Source organism: Salmo salar, chromosome 11, assembly GCF_965601325.2.
Source record: "Salmo salar chromosome 11, fSalSal1, whole genome shotgun sequence".
NCBI lineage: Eukaryota > Metazoa > Chordata > Actinopteri > Salmoniformes > Salmonidae > Salmo > Salmo salar.
The window spans coordinates 3898645-3923442 of record NC_138301.1 but is presented as its reverse complement, the minus strand read 5'-3'; the positions used below and the strand labels follow the sequence as shown (position 1 = coordinate 3923442).

Here is a 24798-nt window from a genome sequence, read left to right as displayed (position 1 = left end):
AGATGCGGTGCGACTCGAGTTTCGCCATTAGGTGGAAGATGATGTCCCCTCTCTCTGGTCAGTCTCACCGGAGGAAAGGAAGAAGAGAGCAGGGACTGTAAGAGGCGGTTGGGAAAAATCGTTTTGAACTCGGAATTCCAAGTTGGAAACTCCGGCATCTTTCCAGAGCTCCGACTTTTCGACCTGAAGATCACTGACGTCGTGATTTGATCTCGTTGACCATCAGATGCAGGTACCATCAGTCCAGTTAAATAAAAAAGCAAATTATTTAAATTCATGCTCCACAGTGCCTCAAGTGCTAAACCAACTGATCTATTTTGTTATCAAAGCACGAGTTTTGAAATATAATATGGTCTGATTAGCAATATTGGCAGGCCAATCATATAGCCAATATCCCTTGATAATGTATTAGGCCTACTGCCCAAACCTCATTCTCACAAAACTGTTTGTGTGAGGTTAATGTAAATCTCAGTTTGCTTTTTGACTGCGAAAGTGATCTTGACTCAGAAAAGGTTGGTAACCACTGCTCTAAACTGTTTATTTGGGCTATCAGGTTGATTTTGGAGGTCAACACACTGGGAAATTCAGGTGCATTGAGATACCGATCTATCGTTAACATGCCTGTATGTGTTCCCTGTTTGTAAATGTAAATTCTGACAGTCGGTGTGTGTGTGAAGTTGGAGGTCTTGAATTTGAGTGATTGACAGTCCTTAGTGCTTCACGTTGAGTCTTTCTAAATGTGGGTTGGATAATTTATCAAATGTTTAAATTATGGTTTGGAAAGGAGCAAAAAGGAGGAGAGCACAAAGTGAGGGGACGGTGCACTGTCTAGGGAGGGTTTTCCTTCCTTCAGTGTCCTCTGAGAGGGAGGCTAGAGAACCCACTAGATGATAGTTTGAGCTAAGCATGAGGTACTTGATAGTAGGGGTTTAGTTTTACCATGTTATCACAATCCTAATGTTAAAGTGGCCTCTGGCCTGCTCGCCTCCCTACCTCTGCGGAAGCACATTTCCCACTCAGCCCAGTCAAAACTGTTCGCTGCTCTGGCACCCCAATGGTGGAACAAGCTCCCTCACGACGCGAGGACAGCGGAGTCAATCGCCACCTTCCGGAGACACCTGAAACCCCACCTCTTTAAGGAATACCTGGGATAGGATAAAATAATCCTTCTAACCCCCCCCCCCCCCCAAAGAAAAGATATAGATGTACTATTGTAAAGTGGTTGTTTCACTGGATATCATAAGGTGAATGCACCAATTTGTAAGTCGCTCTGGATAAGAGCATCAGCTAAATGACGTAAATGTAATGTAAATGTAAAGTGCATCAATACATATGGCGACACAGTACAATTAATTACGTGCAAGGCTCATAGTCTGTCTTGCTTTGACACCCGAGAATGAAGGAAACTAGCATTCCATTGGCATAAAACAGAATGGATGGAAGGTTCTTTCCCCAGTCTCATTGGCATTAAGGGTGGTTATTCTCTTCCCTGTTCAAGTCAATATGTTTTCTAAGTGTCGTGGAACATCAGAATGCTCATTGTTCCAGAGGAGGGATTGTTGGAAATTGACTTGAATGTTTTAGTATGTTTATAATTATATAAAAGTGGAGAAGCAGTAGTGACTAACGTGTTATGGGTTAGATGGAATGATTAATGAGCAAATGTATTTGTGGCCGGAAGCAAGGTACATGCAGGGCATGTGTTTGAGACAATGTTTACATAAGGGTGTTAGCTGCAGAGTCTGACAGGACCGACAGTGTATTCATAGAGTCCCAAAAACCAAGGCGTTAACATTACAGGGAATTGGGAATGCAGAATTTCATATGACGGCCGGATATTTGTGTGGCTAATAAATGAAGGAAGTGGTTAAGAGTCTCTGGGGAATGATACCACTGCTCTATGTCTATTGTTACAGGAGATAGCTGTCCTCCATCTCTTACAAGCTAACTGTGCACAATATAGAGACTACTATGAATTCAAACTGAATGTCACACATACCCAGATCATGGTGAGAGTAGCAGAGATAGTGTTGTCATTTCAGACACTATTGTCAACTTTCAATGGGGGGTTCGTCAAAGAAGGTACAAAGCTTAAAAGAATAGTCACAGATCCCTGTATACAGGAGGCCACATCACCGAAGGGGAAGTTTGCTGTAATAATAGCATCACATCTCCTGCAGAGTATGATTAAGAAACATGTGACTCAGAGTTTTGTAAGGTTGGACACTCTTCCAACGCTACTAATATCTCCCCCAATCATAACAGCCAGCTAACACTTGACATATCTATCAGAAGATTGGGACTGAGTGACGATAAACGGAAAGTGTCAGAAGGTGGCTGCTTATCAACCGTTGGGACCCAAAGGTTACACTGTAATGAGGGTGTTCACAAAGGGTTGGGGTGAACAGGACGTGGCTTGGGTGGTTGATGTCCTTGATGATCTTTTTGGCCTTCCTGTGACATAGGATGCTGTAGGTGTCCTGGAGGGCACGCAGTTTGCCCCCGGTGATGCGCTGGGCAGACCGCACCACCCTCTGGAGAGACCAGTGGTTGTGGGCGGTGCAGTTGCCATAACAGGCGGTGATACAGCCCGTCAGAATGCTCTCAATTGTGCATCTGTAAAAGTTTCTGAGGTAGGGAGAACCTGAAAGATTCAGTCCTAGATCTATCAGTTTACCACAAAGGCAATAGGAGAGCAGGAGACAGATTCAATGCAATAGCTACTCTCACATCAGTCGCAGTAGGGACAGTAGCTGAAGGATGCTATAGTAACAGCATGGAACTGGACTATAGCGCAAATTAGGAGTATTTTGAAGTATGCAGTGTTAGTAGTAGCAGGGTTACCTTAGTAGCATTGTTGGGATATCTTCTGAGGGCATTGATGTTGAAATGTATAATACCAGTCAAAAGTTTGGACACACCTACCTAATTATTTTGTCTATTTTCTACATTGTAGAATAATAGTGAAGACATCAAAACTATGAAATAACACATATGGAATCATGTAGTAACCAACAAAAGTGTTAAACCAAAAACATATTTTATATTTGAGATTCTTCAAAGTAGCCACCCTTTGCCTTGATGACAGCTTTGCATTCTCTCAACTAGGTTCATGAGGTAGTCATCTGGAATACATTTCAATTAACAGTTGTTAACCTGTTAGGGCTAGGGGGCAGCATTGACACGGCTGGATAAAAAACATACCCGATTTAATCTGGTTACCACTCCTACTCAGTAACTAGAATATGCATATACTTATTACATATGGATAGAAAACACCCTACATTTTCTAAAACTGTTTGAATGGTGTCTGTGAGTATAACAGAACTCAAATGGCAGGTCAAAACCTGAGAGATTCCTTTACAGGAAGTGGCCTGTCTGACCATTTCTGGAACTTCTTTGCCATCTCTATCATTTACTAAGGATCTCTGCTCTAACGTGACACTTCCCACGTCGTCCATAGGCTCTCATAGCCCGGGAAAAAAGAGAATGTCGTCATTCCAGCCCCAGGCTGAAACACATTATCGCCTTTCTCAAGTGGCCCATCAAGAGACACTAGCTTATGCGCGTGACCCCGACCGCCCCCGCCTTTGGGATTTTTTCCTCTGTTTGCCGAAAAGGAGATTCCCTGTCGGAATTTTACCGCTTTTCTACGAGAAAAATGACGTAAAAATTGATTTTAAACAGCGGTTGACATGCTTCGACGTACGGCAATTGAATACTTTGAATTTTATTGTCAGGAATTGCGCCAAGCGCGCGACACTTCTTTACTATTTCGGATAGTGTCTGGAACGCACGAACAAAACGCCGCTATTCGGATATAACGATGGATTATTTTGGACCAAACCAACATTTGTTATTGAAGTAGACGTCCTGGGTGTGCATTCTGACGAAGACAACAAAAGGTAATGACATTTTTATAATAGTAAATATGATTATGGTGAGTGCTAAACTTGCCGGGTGTCTAAATAGCGAGCCCGTGATGCCTGGGCTATATACTTAGAATATTGCAAAATGTGCTTTCACCAAAAAGCTATTTTAAAATCGGACATATCGAGTGCATAGAGGAGGTCTGTATCTATAATTCTTAAAATAATTGTTATGCTTTTTGTGAACGTTTATCGTGAGTAATTTAGTAAAATGTTAGCGAATTCCCCGTAAGTTTGCGGGGGGTATGCTAGTTCTGAACGTCACATGCTAATGTAAAAAGCTGGTTTTTGATATAAATATGAACTTGATTGAACAAAACATGCATGTATTGTATAACATAATGTCCTAGGGTTGTCATCTGATGAAGATCATCAAAGGTGAGTGCTGCATTTAGCTGTCTTCTGGGTTTTGGTGACATTATATGCTGGCTTGAAAAATGGGTGTCTGATTATTTCTGGCTTGGTACTCTGCTGACATAATCTAATGTTTTGCTTTCGTTGTAAAGCCTTTTTGAAATCGGACAGTGTGGTTAGATTAACGAGAGTCTTATCTTTAAATGGCTGTAAAATAGTCATATGTTTGAGAAATTGAAGTAATAGGATTTTGAAGATTTTGAAAATCGCGCCACAGGCTGGCAGTGGATGTTACGTAGGTGGGACGAATTCGTCCCGCCGGTCCCATAGAGGTTAAAAGCCTTGTTAAAAGTTAATTTGTGGAATGTCTTTCCTTCTTCATGTGTTTGAGCCAATCAGCTGTGACAAGGTAGGGGTGGTATACAGAAGATGGCCCTATTTGTCCATATTATGGTAAGAACAGCTCATATCAGCAAAGACAAACGACAGTCCATCATTACTAAGACATGAAGGTCAGTCAATCCAGAAAATGTCAAGAACTGAAAGTTTCTTCAAGTGCAGTAGCAAAAACCATCAAGCGCTATGATGAAACTGGCTGTCATAAGGACCTCCACAGGAAAGGAAGACCCAGAGTTACCTCTGCTGCAGAGGATAAATTAATTAGTTACCTCTGAAATTGCAGCCCAAATAAATGCTTCAGAGTTCAAGTAACAGGCATCAACGTCAACTATTCAGAGACTGCGTGGATCAGGCCTTCAGGGTCGAATTTCTGCAACAAAAAAACACTACAAAAGGACACCAATAAGATGAAGAGACTTGATTGGGCCAAGACAGACGAGCAATGGACATTAGACCGGTGGAAATCTGTCCTTTGGTCTGATGAGTCAAAATGTTAGATTTTTGGTTCCAACCGCCGTGTCTGAGATGCAGAGTGGTGAACGGATGATCTTCACATATGGTTCCCACCTTGAAGCATGGAGGAGGTGTGATGGTGTGGGGGTGCTTTGCTGGTGACACGGTTACTGATTTATTTGGGATTCAAAGCACACTTAACCAGCATGGCTACCATAGCATTCTGCAGCAATACGCCATCCCATCTGGTTTTTGCTTAGTGGGATTATCAATCGTTTTTCGACAGGACAATGATCCAACACACCTTCAGGCTGTGTAAGAGTTATTTGAACAAGGAGGGTGATAGTGCTGCATCAGATCACCCGATCTTAACCCAATTGAGATGGTTTGGGATGAGCTGGACCGCAGATTGAAGGAAAAACAGCCAACAAGTGCTCAGCATATGTGGAAACTTCTTCAAGACTGTTGGAAAAGCATTCCAGGTGAAGCTGGTTGAGAGAATGCCAAGCGTGTGCAAAGCTGTCATCAAGTTAAAGGGTGGCTACTTTGAAGAATCAAAAATATTTATTTGTTTAACACTTTTTTGGTTCCTACATGATTCCAAGCGTGTTATTTCAGAGTTTTGATGTCTTCACTATTATTCTACAATGTATAAAATTGTAAAAATTTAAGAAAAACCCTGGAACGAGTAGGTGTGTCCAAGCTTTTGACTGGTACTGGCCACCACACATGTATACTGCTCAAAAAAATAAAGGGAACACTTAAACAACACATCCTAGATCTGAATGAAAGAAATAATCTTATTAAATACTTTTTTCTTTACATAGTTGAATGTGCTGACAACAAAAATCACACAAAAATAATCAATGGAAATCCAACTTATCAACCCATGGAGGTCTGGATTTGGAGTCACACTCAAAATTAAAGTGGAAAACCACACTACAGGCTGATCCAACTTTGATGTAATGTCCTTAAAACAAGTCAAAATGAGGCTCAGTAGTGTGTGTGGCCTCCACGTGCCTGTATGACCTCCCTAGAACGCCTGGGCATGCTCCTGATGAGGTGGCGGATGGTCTCCTGAGGGATCTCCTCCCAGACCTGGACTAAAGCATCCGCCAACTCCTGGACAGTCTGTGGTGCAACGTGGCGTTGGTGGATGGAGCGAGACATGATGTCCCAGCTGTGCTCAATTGGATTCAGGTCTGGGGAACGGGCGGGCCAGTCCATAGCATCAATGCCTTCCTCTTGCAGGAACTGCTGACACACTCCAGCCACATGAGGTCTAACATTGTCTTGCATTAGGAGGAACCCAGGGCCAACCGCACCAGCATATGGTCTCACAAGGGGTCTGAGGATCTCATCTCGGTACCTAATGGCAGTCAGGCTACCTCTGGCGAGCACATGGAGGGCTGTGCGGCCCCCCCAAAGAAATGCCACCCCACACCATGACTGACCCACCGCCAAACCGGTCATGCTGGAGGATGTTGCAGGCAGCAGAACGTTCTCCACGGCGTCTCCAGACTCTGTCACATCTGTCACGTGCTCAGTGTGAACCTGCTTTCATCTGTGAAGAACACAGGGCACCAGTGGCGAATTTGCCAATCTTGGTGTTCTCTGGCAAATGCCAAACGTCCTGCACGGTGTTGGGCTGTAAGCACAACCCCCACCTGTGGACGTCGGGCCCTCATACCACCCTCATGGAGTCTGTTTCTGACCGTTTGAGCAGACACATGCACATTTGTGGCCTGCTGGAGGTCATTTTGCAGGGCTCTGGCAGTGCTTCTCCTGCTCCTCCTTGCACAAAGGCAGAGGTAGCGGTCCTGCTGCTGGGTTATTGCCCTCCTACGGCCTCCTCCACGTCTCCTGATGTACTGGCCTGTCTCCTGGTAGCGCCTCCATGCTCTGGACACTACGCTGACAGACACAGCAAACCTTCTTGCCACAGCTCGCATTGATGTGCCATCCTGGATGAGCTGCACTACCTGAGCCACCTGTGTGGGTTGTAGACTCCGTCTCATGCTACCACTAGGGTGAAAGCACCGCCAGCATTCAAAAGTGACCAAAACATCAGCCAGGAAGCATAGGAACTGAGAAGTGGTCTGTGGTCCCCACCTGCAGAACCACTCCTTTATTGGGGGTGTCTTGCTAATTGCCTATAATTTCCACCTGTTGTCTATTCCATTTGCACAACAGCATGTGAAATTTATTGTCAATCAGTGTTGCTTCCTAAGTGGACAGTTTGATTTCACAGAAGTGTGATTGACATGGAGTTGCATTGTGTTGTTTAACCTGTTAGGGCTAGGGGGCAGTATTTGCACGGCTGGATAAAAAAATGTACCCGATTTAATCTGGTTACTAATCCTACCCAGTAACTAGAATATGCATATACTTATTATATATGGATAGAAAACACCCTAAAGTTTCTAAAACTGTTTGAATGGTGTCTGAGTATAACAGAACTCATTTGGCAGGCAAAACCCTGAGACATTTTCTGACAGGAAGTGGATACCTTATGTGTTGTATTACCTTTAAACCTATGCCATTGAAAAACACAGGGGCTGAGGAATATTTTGGCACTTCCTATTGCTTCCACTAGATGTCACCAGCCTTTACAAAGTGTTTTGAGTCTTCTGGAGGGAGATCTGACCGAACAAGAGCCATGGAACGATGATGGCCCATTAGACACCTGGCGCGCGAGTTCATGTTGGGTACCCTCGTTCCAATACGTTATAAAAGAGAATGCATTCCTCCACCTTGAATATTATTAATGTTCTGGTTAAAAAAAGGCCCTAATGATTTATGCTATACAACGTTTGACATGTTTGAACGAACGTAAATATATTTTTTCCCCTCGTTCATGAAGTGAAGTCCGGCGGGCTTAGATCATGAGCTAACAAGACGGAGATTTTTGGACATAAATGATGAGCTTTTTTGAACAAAACTACATTCGTTATGGACCTGTGATACCTGGAAGTGACATCTGATGAAGAGAATCAAAGATAATGGATTATTTACATAGTATTTTCGATTTTAGATCTCCCCAACATGACAGCTAGTCTGTATCGCAACGCGTATTTTTCTGGGCGCAGTGCTCAGATTATTGCAAAGTGTGATTTCCCAGTAAGGTTATTTTTAAATCTGGCAAGTTGATTGCGTTCAAGAGATGTAAATCTATAATTCTTTAAATGACAATATAATATTTTACCAATGTTTTCTAATTTTAATTATTTAATTTGTGGTGCTGACTTGACTGCCGGTTATTGGAGGGAAACGATTTCCTCAACATCAATGCCATAGTAAAACGCTGTTTTTGGATATAAATATGAACTTGATAGAACTAAAAATGCATGCATTGTCTAACATAATGTCCTAGGAGTGTCATCTGATGGAGATTGTAAAAGGTTAGTGCATCATTTTAGCTGGTTTTATGGTTTTGGTGACCCGGTCTTTGAATTGACAAAACATTACACACAACTCTTGTAAATGTACTGTCCTAACATACTCTAAATTTATGCTTTCGCCGTAAAACCTTTTTGAAATCGTAAAACGTGGTTAGATTAAAACCTGTTGGGGCTCGGGGGCAGTATTGAGACATTTTGAAAAAAATATGTGCCCATTTTTAACTGCCTCCTACACCAACTCAGAAGCTAGGATATGCATATTATTAACACATTCGGATAGAAAACACTCAGAATTTTCTAAAACAGTTTGAATGGTGTCTGTAAGTATAACAAAACTCATATTGCAGGCAAAAACCTGTGAAAAATAGATCCCAAAAAAATGTGAATTTTGTGACTGTACTATTTAGTGTCATTGTTTTATAGATATCATAGTGAGAAAGGATTCATTTCGCAACACCTACGGCTTCCACTAGATGTCAACGATCTTTATAAAGTTGTTTGAAGCGTCTATGATAAACAGAGAGCAAATTAGAATCCAAGGAAGTTGACATGTCATCACTTCATTTTTTTGCGCCTGCGCATAAATCTGAGAAACTTGAGTTTTGTCTTCATTGTTTATCTCGACATAGGATAGGTTGTGTGAAAATATTACTGATGTTTAACGTTAAAAATGGACCAAAAGATTAATGCTAAACAACATTTGACATTTTTGAACGAACATAAATAGATTATTTACTAGGTTTTTTTAGCTTTTCGGCGTGATTTTACAGTCCCCCCACCACGTTTTGTGGGAGCATAATGAACGCTAAGTACTTGGTGTTATTTGGACATAAATTATGAACTTTGTCAAAAGAAACCACATTTGTTCCGGACCTGGGATGCCTTCCGGACCTGGGATGCCTGTCTTCTGATGGAGATAATCAAAGGGGATATTTACAATGTTATTATCGATTTTAGATGATGCTAACTGTATAGCATAGCCTGTTGTTCTTAGCATAGCACCCCGTTTATTGCAAAATGTGATTTCCCAGTAAAGTTATTTTGAGATCTGGCCATTCGGTAGCAATTACGAGATGATAATATATTATTCTTTGATTGACAATATTATATTTTACCAATGTTTTCGAATAGTAATTTTGTTATGTTCACCGGAAGCATTTCAGAGAAGAAAAAAATCTGAATTTCACGCTACTGTAAAATGCTGTTTTTGGATATAAATATGAACTTGATGGAACAAAAAATGCATGTATTGTATAACATAATGTCCTAGGAGTGTCATCTGATGGAGATTGACAAAAGTTAGTGCATAATTCAAGCTGGTTTCTGCTTTTGGTGACGCCTGACCTTGAATTGAAAATGGATGTTTGTACTTTTGTGGCTATGTACTGTCCTAACATAATCTAACTTTATGCTTTTGCCGTAAAGCCTCTTTGAAAATCGAACAATGTGGTTAGATTAAGGAGATGTTTATCATTTAAATTGTGTAAAATAGTTGATTGTTTGAGAAATTGAAATTATTAGATTTTTGATGTTTTGAATTCCCAGCCTTGTTAGCAATCCCGGCTCGGGGTTCATTGCTAACCTGTAGCCCCAACAGGTTTTAAGGAGATGTTTATCTTTCAAAGGGTGTAAAATAGTTGTATGTTTGAAAAATTTGAATTTTGACATTTATTTGGATTCAAATTTGCCGCTCTTGAAATGCACCTGCTGTTGATGGAGTGCACCACGGGTGGGACGCTTGCGTCCCACCTAGCCCATAGAGGTTAAGTGTTCCCTTTATTTTTTTGAGCAGTGTATATTGGGTGGCCATGGAGGAAGAAGGAGATTGGGAGCGAAGTGAAAATGACATGGCATGGGAACACCTCTTGGAACCTGTTGCTGGACAGGGCAAAGACATGAAAGCATGATCTTTTTAGGGCCTTCATTTTTGTGGAACCGAGCAGAAAATTATCCCGAAGCCAGAGTCAGGCGAAGAGATAGTGGGGATCATCATGTTATCTAACTTTGGTTCGTCTTTGCATATATAAGTATGCATAGCTTAGCACATTATTAATACTTGTTATGTTGTGTGTTTCTTTTTGCTTTTAAAGTTTTGTGCTATCACTCTCTTAGGAACCAGAAGGAGGAAAGAGAAAGTCAAAACTTCAGCTGAAATGTCATTACCAGTGTACATAGTGTAATTATAGATCAGAGGCCATAAGTCTCAGTGGTGTAAATATATTAACTGAATGTAATAATTACACTGAATGTAAATCATTTCAAAGTTTTTGATGTTGAACAGTATGGTAATTACTATTCAAATAGGAGGGACTGTTGGGTTGTAATTTGAAATACATGCTACACCAGAAGTTAATGGTTATATGTAGGAATATATAATGGTGGGGTCAATGGAGGTTGGATAAGAGCCAGGAGAATGTTACTAAGTAAGGGAAAAGGCAATCGAATGGTTGCGGTCACTGATGAGGGTGGATTAGTGAAGAATGGGGGCCGAGGTCACATGAAGGGAGAAGGAACAGTTTATTACTCACATCACTTAACTTCCTGACAAGCAACAAAGATGTAGTGGTTAGAGAAAAGGAGGAGACTGTCTAACAGGGGGTATATATACTGGTGCTTTGTCTTTTCAGCTGTTTGACTCATTGGGTGAATTAACTTGGTTTGAGCTTTTCTTAGTTGTCCGTTAGGTTCTAATTAAACAGAGTTAAAACTAACCGTGCATTATACGAGTAGTAATAAACCTGGGGCAGCAGATAGTCTAGTGGTTAGAGCATTGGGCCAGTAACTGAAACATCGCTAGTTACAATCCCCGAGCCGACAAGGTGAAAAATCTGTTGACATGCACCTTGAGCAAGGCACTTAACCTTAATTGCGTCATTGATATTGGCAGACCCTGGCCGTGACCACACTCTCTGAGGGTGTCTCAGTTGGAGTGGGATATACATTTTTAAAAAATATATAAAAACAAATGCATATAATAATAATAATAAATATATAAGGAAATGTTTAAGCATTCACCTAATTATTATATTCACTAAGAATGAAATGGGGAGGGACTTATCCAATAAGAAACACTCCTTTTTGTTGCCAAAAAAGTATTCCATTGCAAAAAAATGTTGCTACGGTGTGCACTAATGAATATACCCAAGGTAAAGTGCTCTTACTACCTGCATGTTGTTTCTTCTTCCTGCCCACGGCGGCGCCAATGATATCCAGCAGCTCCTGGTCAGAAGCTCCAGAGCGCAGAACGTCCCTCAGGGACACCTCCGTGTTTCCAAACAGACAGACCTAGGGACGGGAAAGAGGTGGAGTCACTAACACACATACTGGGGACAGAACAAAGGATGAGTAACTAACACACACAACTGATGCAAGTACATCAGGGATCAACTAGATTCAGCCGCAGGCCAATTTTTTCTTGAGCAGATGGTGGGAGGCCCGGAACATAATACAAAAATCTATTTTTAAGACTGCAAAATGACCCCAAGAAACCTTAAAAATAGTAAAAATAAAAAACGTGTTCAAAAGTTTGGGGTCACAGAACAGTGCAAACTGGCTCTAAACAGAATAGAAAGAGGAGTGGGAGAACCCGGTGCACAACTAGTTTGTGAAACAGACGCCTCACAAGTCCTCAACTGGCAGCTTCATTAAATAGTACCCGCAAAACACCAGTCTCAACGTCAAGAGTGAAGAGGCGACTCCGGGATGCTGGCCTTCTAGGCAGAGGTCCTCTGTCCAGTGTCTGTGTTCTTTTTTAAATGTATTTTGCCCATCTTAAGCTTTTTCTATACAACTCTGCCTAGAAGGCCAGCATCCCGGAGTTGCCTCTTCACTGTTTTCGTTGAGACTGGTGTTTTGCGGGTACTATTTAATGAAGCTGCCAGTTGAGGACTTGTGAGGCGTCTGTTTCTCAAACTAGACACTCTGATGTACTTGTACTCTTGTTCAGTTGTGCACCGGGGCCTCCCGCTCTTTCTATTCTGGTTAGAGCCAGTTTGCGCTGTTCTGTGAAGGGGTAGTTCACTGCGTTGTACGAGACCTTCAGTTTCTTGTCAATTTCTCACATGGAACTGCCTTCATTTCTCAGAACAAGAATAGACTGACGTGTTTCAGAAGAAAGTGCTTTGCTTCTGGCCATTTTGAGTCTGTAATCGAACCCACAAATGCTGATGCTCCAGATACTCAACTAGTCTAAAGAAGGCCAGTTTTATTGCTTCTTTAAATCAGAACAACAATTTTTAGCTGTGCAAACATAATTTCAAATGTTTTTTTTAATGATCAATTAGCTTTTTAAAATGATAAATTTGGATTAGCTAACAACGTGCCAGTGGAACACAGGAGTGATGGTTGCTGATAATGGGCCTCTGTACGCCCATGTAGATATTCCATCAAGAATCTGCCGTTTCCAGCTACAATAGTCATTTACAACATTAACAATGTCGACATTGAATTTCTGATCAATTTGCTGTTATTTTAACGGGCATAAAATGTGCTTTTCTTTCAAAAACTAGGACATTTCTAAGTGACCAAACTTTTGAACGGTAGTGTATATAAAAAAATAATTTGCTCAGAAAACTTGGGGTGACAAATAAAACAACCCACAGGCAAAATTCGGCCCGCGAGTTGGGGAACCCTGATGTACGTAATCACACACACACACACGGGCGACTGTGTCTGTCTGCATGTGTGTGCGATTATGTAAGTACACAAACGTCCACACACCCCCACAGTCACCCCTTCACTGTCTACATGCGCACAAGGGCTGTTCACCTTGAGGTTGCCGTCTGCCGTGATGCGTAGTCGGTTGCAGGAGCCACAGAATTGATCCGACATGGAGGTGATGAAGCCCACCTGGCCCTGAAAGCCTGGCACCTTAAATGTCTAAGGAGCAGAGCAGAGAACAGATCGTAAGAACATGGTTTAAGGTAATCTTAGCCCCAGCCTGCTTTCTTTCTGTCGAACTGTCTGGTTTTACAGCGCAAGTTGGTAGTGTGGTAACGCCCTCATCTACATAACCCCATACAGTCGATCCCCGTATGATTCTTAAGCATTCCTCATCGCTTTACTCTGTCTCCCTGCGCATCTGCGCCTATCCTTTGGCTAATAAATAAAAATGTAAGGACAATGGATTTCTGTTCTTTTAGTTTATATATAGCACATCTGTTCAGGAAAGGATATGTGATTGTTATACTAAGGTCATTTGGAACAGACACTGACCACGTTTACATGCACACCAATATCCTGTTATTATTCGGGACACTCAAGTATTCTGTTAAGTTGACAAACATCATATCCCGTTCACAATAACCCAAATAAGCTTCTATCCCGGTTATAAACCCAGATAAGATGCCTGCGATATGCTTATCTTAGACGGCATACCCATTTACTGTTGTTTTTTTGCGGTCTGTGCAGGCTCAGTTTAGCATAGTATCATGGGTGTTGTGTGATTATGTTTTATTCTGAGAAGTTAAACAAATTACTTCAAAAAGTAGGTTGTCTGCGCACATTCAATCCACCATAATAATTGCATAATTTATTTTGCCGAGACTCTGTACCGGACTGTATCGGCTTAGGCTCCTTTGACCCCTAATTTGGATATGTTTATGGTTATAATTTCCGACATTTGGTAGGCCATTTGCTCATCAACTTGTCAATAGTTAGATGCAGCTATTCTTCTGTAATAACTTGCTGCCCTGAAAGACTAAATAAAGCAGTGCTCATCAGACTAATGTCTTAAATCAATAGAATTAATGTAAATTTGTCTGTTCCAATTCAGCTACTCTCTCAGAGTGAGGACGTTTAGGGATCGAAGAGAAAATGCAATGACTCCAAAACAGTGCCAAGATTGTCCCTGTGCAAAATGCCATAAATTTGATCGGTTTTAAGGAAATGAAAAGCTGAGAAAATTATGAAACATGTTTCTGATAAGACTGCTTGCATGTAAGTGTAGCATAGCATGTTACACGCGATCCCCTAACCACGCATTCACATTTATGAGAGAACATTTCTCCACTGATCTTTCCTAGACAAAACAGCAATTCTTATTAAAATCATATTTTAGTTAATTAATATTCAAGTTAATATTCTATATCTCAGTCAGTGTCTAGATTTTTTGCTTTTATTCCATTTAACCTAGATTAACCTAAATTAGGAATATTCTGTTTATTCATGGGTAGAGTGATACTCGTGAGCGGGATATCAAAGGTGCATGTAAACAGCTTATCCCAAATAAGACCTTAACTGGGATATGAACTATTATCCGGGAATACTGTTCGCATGTACATGTGGTCATTGAGATCATTAGCCTGAGTGCCAGTCTGTTTGGCTTGACAATGAGCAATTAAGTGCACAAACAGATCTGGGACCAGGATTCAAGATAAATACAAGAGACCAGCTTTGCTTTCAGGCATCATTGTATCTTGACATTTTCATTAGCATCTGATTTAGCTTGCACAACCATGTGACTTACCGTCAACTAAACAATTAATTAATTAATTAATTAATTAATGCAACCAGCACACACTGTGGGTAGTACCGCATCTCTGATGTAGCAGAAATGGATAACGTGTCATCATAATTTGTTCCTGGGCGGACACGGCACATTGAATATTTAATTTAGCCGAGTCGCAGGTGCAAGATGAGACAGATTAATAATTTAGAGATTATCTGTGGGAATTTAAGTGGGCTGGGGGGAGAGAGGAACCTTGGCTGTGTCCGTCTTTCCGAGTGGAAGCTGTTCCAAACTGGGCCACTGCTGTCTAATGCGGTCCAGCATCTCCTGGTAGCTCACCATCTTCTTGAAGTTCCATTTGTTTCCTGCAGGAGGCAGCAGAGGTCAACAGAATGGAGTGAATGCTCTTGTCTAGAGGTGTATTCACAATGTGGATGACAGACCATGATTGAAATCTTATTTATTTTCTCTCAAAATACTTTGTGCGCTTGATTGTGCTTCCCGGCACACCAGGGGGGTTGGTTTTTCACATTTTGGACAGTTCTATTGGTTCAATTAGGCCGAGCAAGCTAAATCAAGCATACCCAAATCTATTTGCACTCTAGTTGAGGATAAACTTGTATAGTACGTGTCCTGACTCTCACTCTACATGAAACACTGTTGGTTACCATGTGTTTCTGAACAGTGATGACATATCTATTGAAGACCAAATTCAGGACTCTTAGGCTCTGTTTGGATGACAATTCATTTTCTTGCAAGGCAAGAAAATCAGTGACACAGCTGATCAGTGACACAGTGAAATGCTTGCATTTACAATCCAATCATGTTTTTACATAAAAAAATGAAAGGACTTTTTTTTTTTTTAAGTACCGTAAATTTCGGACTATAAGCCGCAACTTTTTTCCCACGCTTTGAACCTCGCGGCTTAAACAATGATGCGGCTAATATATGGATTTTTCCCGCTTTCACATTTTTTTCTCTCCAAAAAAACACATTCTGTGACGTGCTCAGTTTTTTGCCGGCATGAAGCTTTCATTAGACCAATGAAATTGCCGAACGGGTTAAGGTCAAACAGTGACGAGAGCGACAATGAAAACGATCCAATATCGGATGAAGCAATTCTGAGGCTATTCAACTCCGACACCGAAGGAGATGACTTCAGTGGTTTCAGTGCACAGGAGGAGGAAGATAGTGACCAATGACTTTCTTGGTAGGCTACTGTTTACTGCTAATTTCTTTTTTTTTGTTACAAGCCGTGTTTCGTTAAAGCCTATTTATTTTTGTTACAAGCTGTGTTTCGTTAAAGCCTGTGTAAAGTTAATTTGTTTCAATGTACCGGTAGGCACCTGCGGCTTATAGACATGTGCGGCTTATTTATGTTCAAAATAATATACATTTTTTTAATTCAGTGGGTGCGGCTTATATTCAGGTGCGCTCAATAGTCCGGAAATTACGGTATCTAAACGGGGTGAGTGAGGGTTTAAATGTTAACCTCTGTTACTATATTTCTAGAAACTGCCAATTGTAAACTCATTAGTTGCCCTATTCGTGAAGGAATATTACTCATAGTTTGAAAGTGTGAGACTGCATTGAACCCATACAAACATAAGCCTATTTAAAACGAGGTCTACAATTTGAATATAAGGTAGATGGCTAAGAGTCTGTCATTATTTCAAAATTACAGCAATTTAAAATCCATCATGACGGAAATATTAGTAAAGTATTAGTCTATTTAAGGGAATTGAAAATACTGAGACGATGACTGTTATCCTTCTGTAAAAAAAACTGAAACTTGGACAATGCAGTAAAGCTGCAACATTGACAGTGTGTGCGGTATTTTGACACTTTAATCAGACAGTAAGGTAATCAAGGAGGGAGACAGGCAAGTGGGAGAAACAGTGGGGAGGTTGGATACAGCGATTGAAACTCCGGTCTCCAGTCACGTCAGAGAAGTACTCTCGGCAGTGGTGGCAATGGTCTTTAAGAATGGTCCACTCACCGTCGAAGGGCATGTACTCAATGAAGCGTACTTCCAGAGGCCTCTTCTCTGTCAGGGCCACAAAGTCCAGAAGCTCGTCCTCGTTGAGGCCCCGCATGACCACACAGTTGACCTGTAGAGGGCAGTGTGCAGCAGTGAACAACATTTACATTTTAGCAGACACTTATCCAGAGTGACAGTTAGTGCATTCATCTTAAGATAGATAGGTGACAACTGTAAACGACATCACACTGCTTGCGTAGCGAGTACAGCTTCCTCCCGAGTCGGTCCATACCTGGCGCAAACTCGGGACCTCAGTCTTGCTAACACACGTTACCGCCCTCCTGAAGAGTCTTACTAGTCGGCGCCATGTGAAAATCTAGCTAGTGGGGACACTTCAGGCTGAGGAGTAAGTTTCACGCATCTCCATGTAGTAGGGGGTAGCTACAAGCCTTCCACCAGAGAGCTGCCAAAACTGCACGAATCTGTGTTTTAACTGACTACATGCAGTACCAACACAAGCCATGCATTAAAACACTATGGAGGGAAAGCCTTCCATAGGGAATGAGTATCAACACACTCAAACCAACCGTCTGATGCATTCAAACATGTGTAAGAGCGAAAACATTCACACACACACACAGTTGAACCTAACATCGTGACAAGTATGGCTTCCAACCTACAGCTAGCTTCTTTGGAAGAACCAGCAAATGAACAAAGTTGAGTAGGACTGATCTTTTACCTTGACAGGGTTATAGCCCATCTCAATGGCTTTGTCAATACCTTCCATAACCTTGTGGAACCCTAGGAAAGAGAGGAAGGCAACAATGAAAACAGAGCAGTAGCCAATAGGCTACTAGGCTTATGTGATACATTTTATTCTAAGCACCTTCCAAATGGCCAAGGACAAAGCTGAATGGCCAAGGACAACGCCAGAATGTGAAGTCACACCAGGAATCATCCCAGACAAAGCTTAACAAACCAGTCTCAAGGCCTGAGACCAACTGCAATTTCAAATAAAGGTCTACAGGTGTAGACCATTTCACCATTTCACTAAGGTCTACAGGTGTAGACCTTAGTGAAATGCTTACTTACGAGCCCCTAACCAACAATGCAGTTTAAAAATAATATTTAAAGAGCAGCAGTAAAATAAAAATAGCGAGTCTATATACAAGGGGGGGTGCCGATACAGAGTCAATGTGCGGGGGCACCAGTAAGTTGACGTAGTATGTATAAGTAGGTGGAGTTATTAAAGTGACTATGCATAGATGACAACAGAGAGTAGCAGTGGTGTAAGGGGGGGGGGGGGGGGGGGCAATGCATATAGTCTGGGTAGACATTTGACTAGATGTTCAGGAGTCTTATGGCTTGGGGGTAGAAGGTGTTTAGAAGCCTCTTGGACCTAGACTTGGTGCTCCGGTACTGCTTGCCATGCGGTAGCAGAGAGAACATTCTATTACTAGGGTGGCTGGAGTTTGACAAATTTTAGGGCCTTCCTCTGACACCGCCTGGTATAGAAGGCCTGGTTGGCAGGAAGCTTGGCCCCAGTGATGTACTGGGCCGTTCGCACTACCCTCTGTAGTGCCTTGTGGTCGGAGGCCGAGCAGGGATGCAACCAGTCAGGATGCTCTCGATGGTGCAGCTGTAGAACCTTTTGAGGATCTGAGGACCCATGCCAAATCTTTTCAGTCTCGTGAGGGGGAATAGGTTTTGTCGTGCCCTCTTCACAACTGTCTTGGTGTGTTTGGACCATGTTAGTTTGTTGGTGATGTGGACACCAAGGAACTCGAAGCTCTCAACCTGCTCCACAGCAGCCCCGTCCTCGGTCCTCTTTTTCCTGTAGTCCACAATCATCTCCTTTGTCTTGATCACGTTGAGAGGTTGTTGTCCTGGCACCACACGGCCTGGTCTCTGACCTTCTCCCTATAGGCTGTATCATTGTTGTGTGTGATCAGGCCTACCACTGTTGTGTCATCGGCAAACTTAATGATGGTGTTGGAGTCATGCCTGGCCATGCAGTCATGAGTGAACAGGGAGTACAGGAGGGGACTGAGCACGCACCCCTGAGAGGCGCCTGTGTTGTGGATCAGCGTGGCGGCTGTGTTGTTACCTACCCTTACCACCTGGGGTCGGCCATTCAGGAAGTCCAGGATCCAGTTGCAGAGGGAGGTGTTTGTCCCAGGGTCCATAGATTAGTGATGAGCTTTGAGAGCACTATGGTGTTGAACGCTGAGCTGTAGTCAATGAATAGCAATCTCACATAGGTGTTCCTTTCGTCCAGGTGGGAAAGGGCAGTGTGGAGTGCAATAGAGATTGCATCATCTGTGGATCTGTTGGGGCGGTATGCAAATTGGAGTGAGTCTAGGGTTTCTGGGATAATGATGTTGATGTGAGCCATGACCAGCCTTTCAAAGCACTTCATGGCTACAGACGTGAGTGCTACGGGTCGTTGTCATTTAGGCAGGTTACCTTGGTGTTCTTGGGCACAGGGACTATGGTGGTCTGCTTAACCTCTCTAGGGTCGGCGGGACGAAATCGTCCCACCTACGTAACAGCCAGTGGAATCCTGTGGCGCGTTATTCAAATACCTTAGAAATGCTATTACTTCAATTTCTCAAACATATGACTATTTTACACCATTTTAAAGACAAGACTCTCGTTAATCTAACCACACTGTCCGATTTCAAAAAGGCTTTACAACGAAAGCAAAACATTAGATTATGTCAGCAGAGTACCCAGCCAGAAATAATCAGACACCCATTTTTCAAGCTAGCATATAATGTCACAAAAACCCAGAAGACAGCTAAATGCAGCACTAACCTTTGATGATCTTCATCAGATGACACACCTAGGACATTATGTTATACAATACATGCATGTTTTGTTCAATCAAGTTCATATTTATATCAAAAAACAGCTTTTTACATTAGCATGTGACGTTCAGAACTAGCATACTTCCGGTGAATTTACTAAACATTTACTAAATTACTCACGATAAACTTTCACAAAAAGCATAAATTATTTTAAGAATTATAGATACAGAACTCCTCTATGCACTCGATATGTCCGATTTTAAAATAGCTTTTCGGTGAAAGCACATTTTGCAATATTCTCAGTAGATAGCCCGGCATCACAGGGCTAGCTATTTAGACACCCAGCAAGTTTAGTACTCACCAAAGTCAGATTTACTATAAGAAAAATGTTATTACCTTTGGTGTTCTTCGTCAGAATGCACTCCCAGGACTTCTACTTCAATAACAAATGTTGGTTTGGTCCCAAATAATCCATAGTTATATCCAAATAGCGGCGTTTTGTTCGTGCGTTCAAGACACTATCCGAAAGGGTAAATAAGGGTTACCGGCACGACGCATTTCGTGACAAAAAAATTCTAAATATTCCATTACCGTACTTCGAAGCATGTCAACCGCTGTTTAAAATCTATTTTTATGCCATTTTTCTCGTAAAAAAAGCAATAATATTCCGACCGGGAATCTGTGTTTAGGTTCAGAGACGAACAAAAATAAAAACATGGGGTCGACTCATGCACGCGCCTCAGCCCATTGTCCTCTGATAGAGCACTTGCCAAAAGCGCTAATGTGTTTCAGCCTGGGGCTGGAATTACATCATTCAGCTTTTTCCCGCCTTCTGAGAGCCTATGGGAGCCGTAGGAAGTGTCACGTTACAGCAAAGATCCTCAGTCTTCAATAAACAAACAGAGTCAAGAAGCTGAAGGAATGGTCAGACAGGCCACTTCCTGCATGGAATCTTCTCAGGTTTTTGCCTGCCATATGAGTTCTGTTATACTCACAGACACCATTCAAACAGTTTTAGAAACTTTAGGGTGTTTTCTATCCAAAGCCAATAATTATATGCATATTCTAGTTACTGGGCAGGAGTAGTAACCAGATTAAATCGGGTACGTTTTTTATCCGGCTGTGCAAATACTGCCCCCTATCCCCAACAGGTTAAAACATGTTGGTATTACAGACTCGGACAGGGAGAGGTTGAAAATGTCAGTGAAGACACTTGCCAGTTGGTCAGCACATTCTCGCAGTACACGCCCTGGTAATCCGTCTGGCCCTGCAGCCTTGTGAATGTTGACGTGGTTAAAGGTCTTACTCACATCGGCTGCGGAGAGCGTGATCGCACAGTCTTCCAGAACAGCTGGTGCTCTCATGCATGTTTCAGTGTTATTTTCCTCAACGTGAGCATAGAAGTAGTTTAGGTCGTTTGGTAGGCTCGTGTCATTTCAGTTGAAACGTACACTACTAAGGTCAGCGCTACCGGAGATATCAATGTCTCTTCCTGTGTTTTGATTCAGACAATCCCGCAGAGGAAACGTGAAGGCTAGGTTGTTTCCATTCCATTGATTCTAATTGGAAGGGCAGTCGCTTCTACCTGAAAGCTCCATATTCCAGTTTAATGGGTGTTCAACAGGAGGATTCAAGTGAAATGGCTAATTTGGCCCACACCTTGGTTTTAGCTAAGTTGTGTTTTCAAATGGGATTTTGAAAGGCACTGACTATAAGAGGTAGGGCTTTTACTGACATGCTGTAGGAGGTTTTTGGCACTTTTGAAACAGGAAGCTAATCATTATCAATGAAAAGTATTTGCAAATCAAGTTGAGGAATTTCAAGTTCCTGCTGTACACTGATGGGGGCATTACCATATTTGGGTGTCATGTAGGAAAATCTTACAGGTCAATACAATATGGCTCAACCGTTGAGTTTTCAAAATGTGCACGGAAAATGTAATGCTTTTTTGTTGTGCACTTCCCTTTATATCTTATCAATAAACCCTAAATTGTCCATGGTGAATGTGTTGTTGTGTGTCCCTCATTTCATACTTTACTAATTCACTTTAAGTATGTGTAGCCCTAACAGTAATTCCAGAAAAAAAAGCAAGCACACAACAGTAAAGTAACTTCATCCCTACTCTGAACTTGATGAGTTTTTAATACAACATACATTTACCTCATTTGGAGACAGAGATATACCGGAAGAACAGCTTTCCCATATCTTCTATATCCCTCTGGACAATGAAACCAGTCAGCCCAACAGTGAAAGCCCAGTGTACTGTAAGAGGTTTGGCTCCGACTTCCCTTTTCCTGTGTGCTGCTGCTCTCATTCCTCAGCCTGTCTAGTCCATCTGTCCCTGCCTCCCAGGAACCTGCCTCCCTGAGCTCTGCCCCTCTGTCAATCCTAACATTTGCTCCAGTCGCTGAAATAGGTGCTGAGCACACATTGGCTCCTTCCACAACTATGTTCGTTTTGGCACAAAATGGCTACCAGGCTGTAGGTTACTGTAGGTTATGGGTAAGGAAGGTGGGTTACCTTTCCGCCGGACGATGAACTCAAACTTAGCCGGCACCAGGGTGTCCAGGCTGATGTTGAGCAGGTCCAGACCAGCCTCCTTCAGTTTAGGCAGCAGCCTCGCCAGGTTCATACCGTTGGTGGTCACAGCGATGGTCTTCAGGCCCTCCAACTTCCTCAGCTCCGCTGGACAGACAGATGGACAAACAGAGAGATGATAAACTGACAGTGACAAAAGGCATACAATTCCTGGTTGAATTGAACTCTGTTGACTACAAAGTAAGTGGGTGTGACTGGCTAAGCATGCATATCACAAGATGGGGATCATTTGCAAGATCATCAACCACAAAGCCCCACTTCACACACCCACGGAGACTTCAGACACTCCAGTGTAAAGTTTCTAGGATCAGCTTCCCTTCCCCCAATTCTAACCATAAACAGGAGTGGGGAAATGCAAAACTGACCCCAGATTAGCATCTAGGAGCAACTTCACTCAACACTTCCTTAGATACCCTGGGATGACCTTTGACCTCAAAAGAAAAGTGCCCGTAGACATGTCTGCTGATGTCACGGTGCCAATCGGAAAGGTCACGCGTCTGATCAGCACATGACCACTGGTGAGCTGTGTCCACATGGACGCCATCCCTACCGGAACATCCAGTTTAGACACGTTCAATTTGCTTTTTCGCCATGACGTGGTTCGGCTTCTGTTGTGCAATTTCCCTTTAGGCCTTCCCCTTGATGACATCCTGCAGATGCACTGTCCCCCACAAACCTCATGGAAAATAAATGGATTCCAATGCCTACCGTTATGACATCTACTAAATAGCACCTCTAACAACTCAAAACGACCAACCATAGACAAAATTCTAAATTGGGGAATTATTGTGTAAATCCTGTATCAATGAATGTGTATCTTGGATAATGATTCTGCCCAATGTGAACACCTCAACAGAGTTATGATTGGTCGGTAACAGCAATGGTAGGCTATCATATCACAAGATACAATACACAGTCATTGCATAGTTTATCCATTCCCCCCTCATGCTTCATTAAGTTTAAAGCATGCAGAGAGTGAGACAGTCATGAGCCTTGTCTATCCAAAACACTTACAAGTCTCTCTCGCCTGCAAGGGGAGTTGACTTATGAATCATATATAACTGAAGATTATACAAAATCTTAGATCAGTCCACAGACCAATGTAACTACATTCACTTTAAGTCACAATCATAGCTATTGGTTCTTGCCATTTAGGAGGAAGTTATTCCTCCTTCTAGCAAAAAATTATACAGAAACTGATAAAACTGCAGGAGAAAAACAGAGGTTTATAATTTCACCTGGTTCTTTCCAACTTCCCAGTTGTCTTGAAAGCCCCATGACCATCAGATGCAGGTACCTACCATCAGTCCAGTAAAAAAAAAAGTGAATTATTTCCAAATGATTTCAATTTATGCTCAGCTGTGCCTTGCAAGTGGTACACCATCTGATCTATTTTGTAATCAAAGCGCTAGTTTTGAAATATAATATGGTCAGAAAAGAACAATATCGGCAGGCATGGCCTTCCAAAAGTACTCATCCCCTTTGCGTTTTTCCTATTTTGTTTCATTACAACCTGTAATATAAGTATATTTTTACTTGGATGTCATGTAATGGACATACAAAAAATATATAAAAAATTAAATAAAGGAAAAGTGGTGCATACATATGTATTCACCCCTTTTACTATGAAGCCCCTAAATAAGATCTGGTGCAACCAATTACCTTCAGAAGTCACAATTAGTTAAATAAAGTCCACCTGTGTGCAATCTAAGTGTCAAATTATCTTATAATACACACACACACACACACACACACACACACACACACACACACACACACACACACACACACACACACACACACCTGTTCTGAAAGGCCCCAGAGTCTGCAACACCACTAAGCAAGGGGTACCACCAAGCAAGTGGCACCATGAAGACCAAGGAGCTCTCCAAACAGGTCAGGGACAAAGTTGTGGAGAAGTACATATCATGGTTAGGTTATAAAAAAATATCCAAAACTTTGAACATCCCACTGAGCACCATTAAATCCATTATTAAAAAACGAAAAGAATATGGCACCACAACAAACCTGCCAAGAGAGGGCCACCCACCAAAACTCACAGACCAGGCTTGGAGGGCATTAATCAGAGGCAACAAAAAGACCAAAGATAACCCTGAAGGAGCTGCAAAGCTCCACAGCGGAGATTGGAGTATCTGTCCATAGGACCACTTTAAGTCGTACACTCCACAGAGCTGGGCTATACGGAAGAGCGGCCAGAAAAAAAGCCATTGTTTAAAAGAAAAAAAATAAGCAAACACGTTTGGTGTTCGCCAAAAGGCATGTGGGAGACTCCCCAAATATATGGAAGAAGGTACTCTGGTCAGATGAGACTAAAATTGGAGCATTTTGTCCATCAAGGAAACGCCATGTCTGGCACAAACCCAACACCTCTCATCCCCCCGAGAACACTATCCCCACAGTGAAG

General features: G+C 42.1%; 1 protein-coding gene across 2 annotated transcripts in view; it reads right to left on the bottom strand.

Annotated features, from left to right (window-relative positions):
- Positions 1-24798, bottom strand: part of LOC100196496 (molybdenum cofactor biosynthesis protein 1) — a 64223-nt gene that overhangs the window by 23837 nt on the left and 15588 nt on the right. For both annotated transcript variants that reach the window (XM_082957631.1, XM_014126168.3), the window contains exons 4-9: positions 22296-22460; positions 17705-17766; positions 16984-17095; positions 15237-15349; positions 13304-13414; positions 11701-11821 (exon numbers count right to left, since the gene is read on the bottom strand). In XM_082957631.1, the coding sequence (XP_082813757.1) occupies positions 11701-11821; positions 13304-13414; positions 15237-15349; positions 16984-17095; positions 17705-17766; positions 22296-22460 (684 nt within the window). The remainder of the gene's footprint in view (positions 1-11700; positions 11822-13303; positions 13415-15236; positions 15350-16983; positions 17096-17704; positions 17767-22295; positions 22461-24798) is intronic.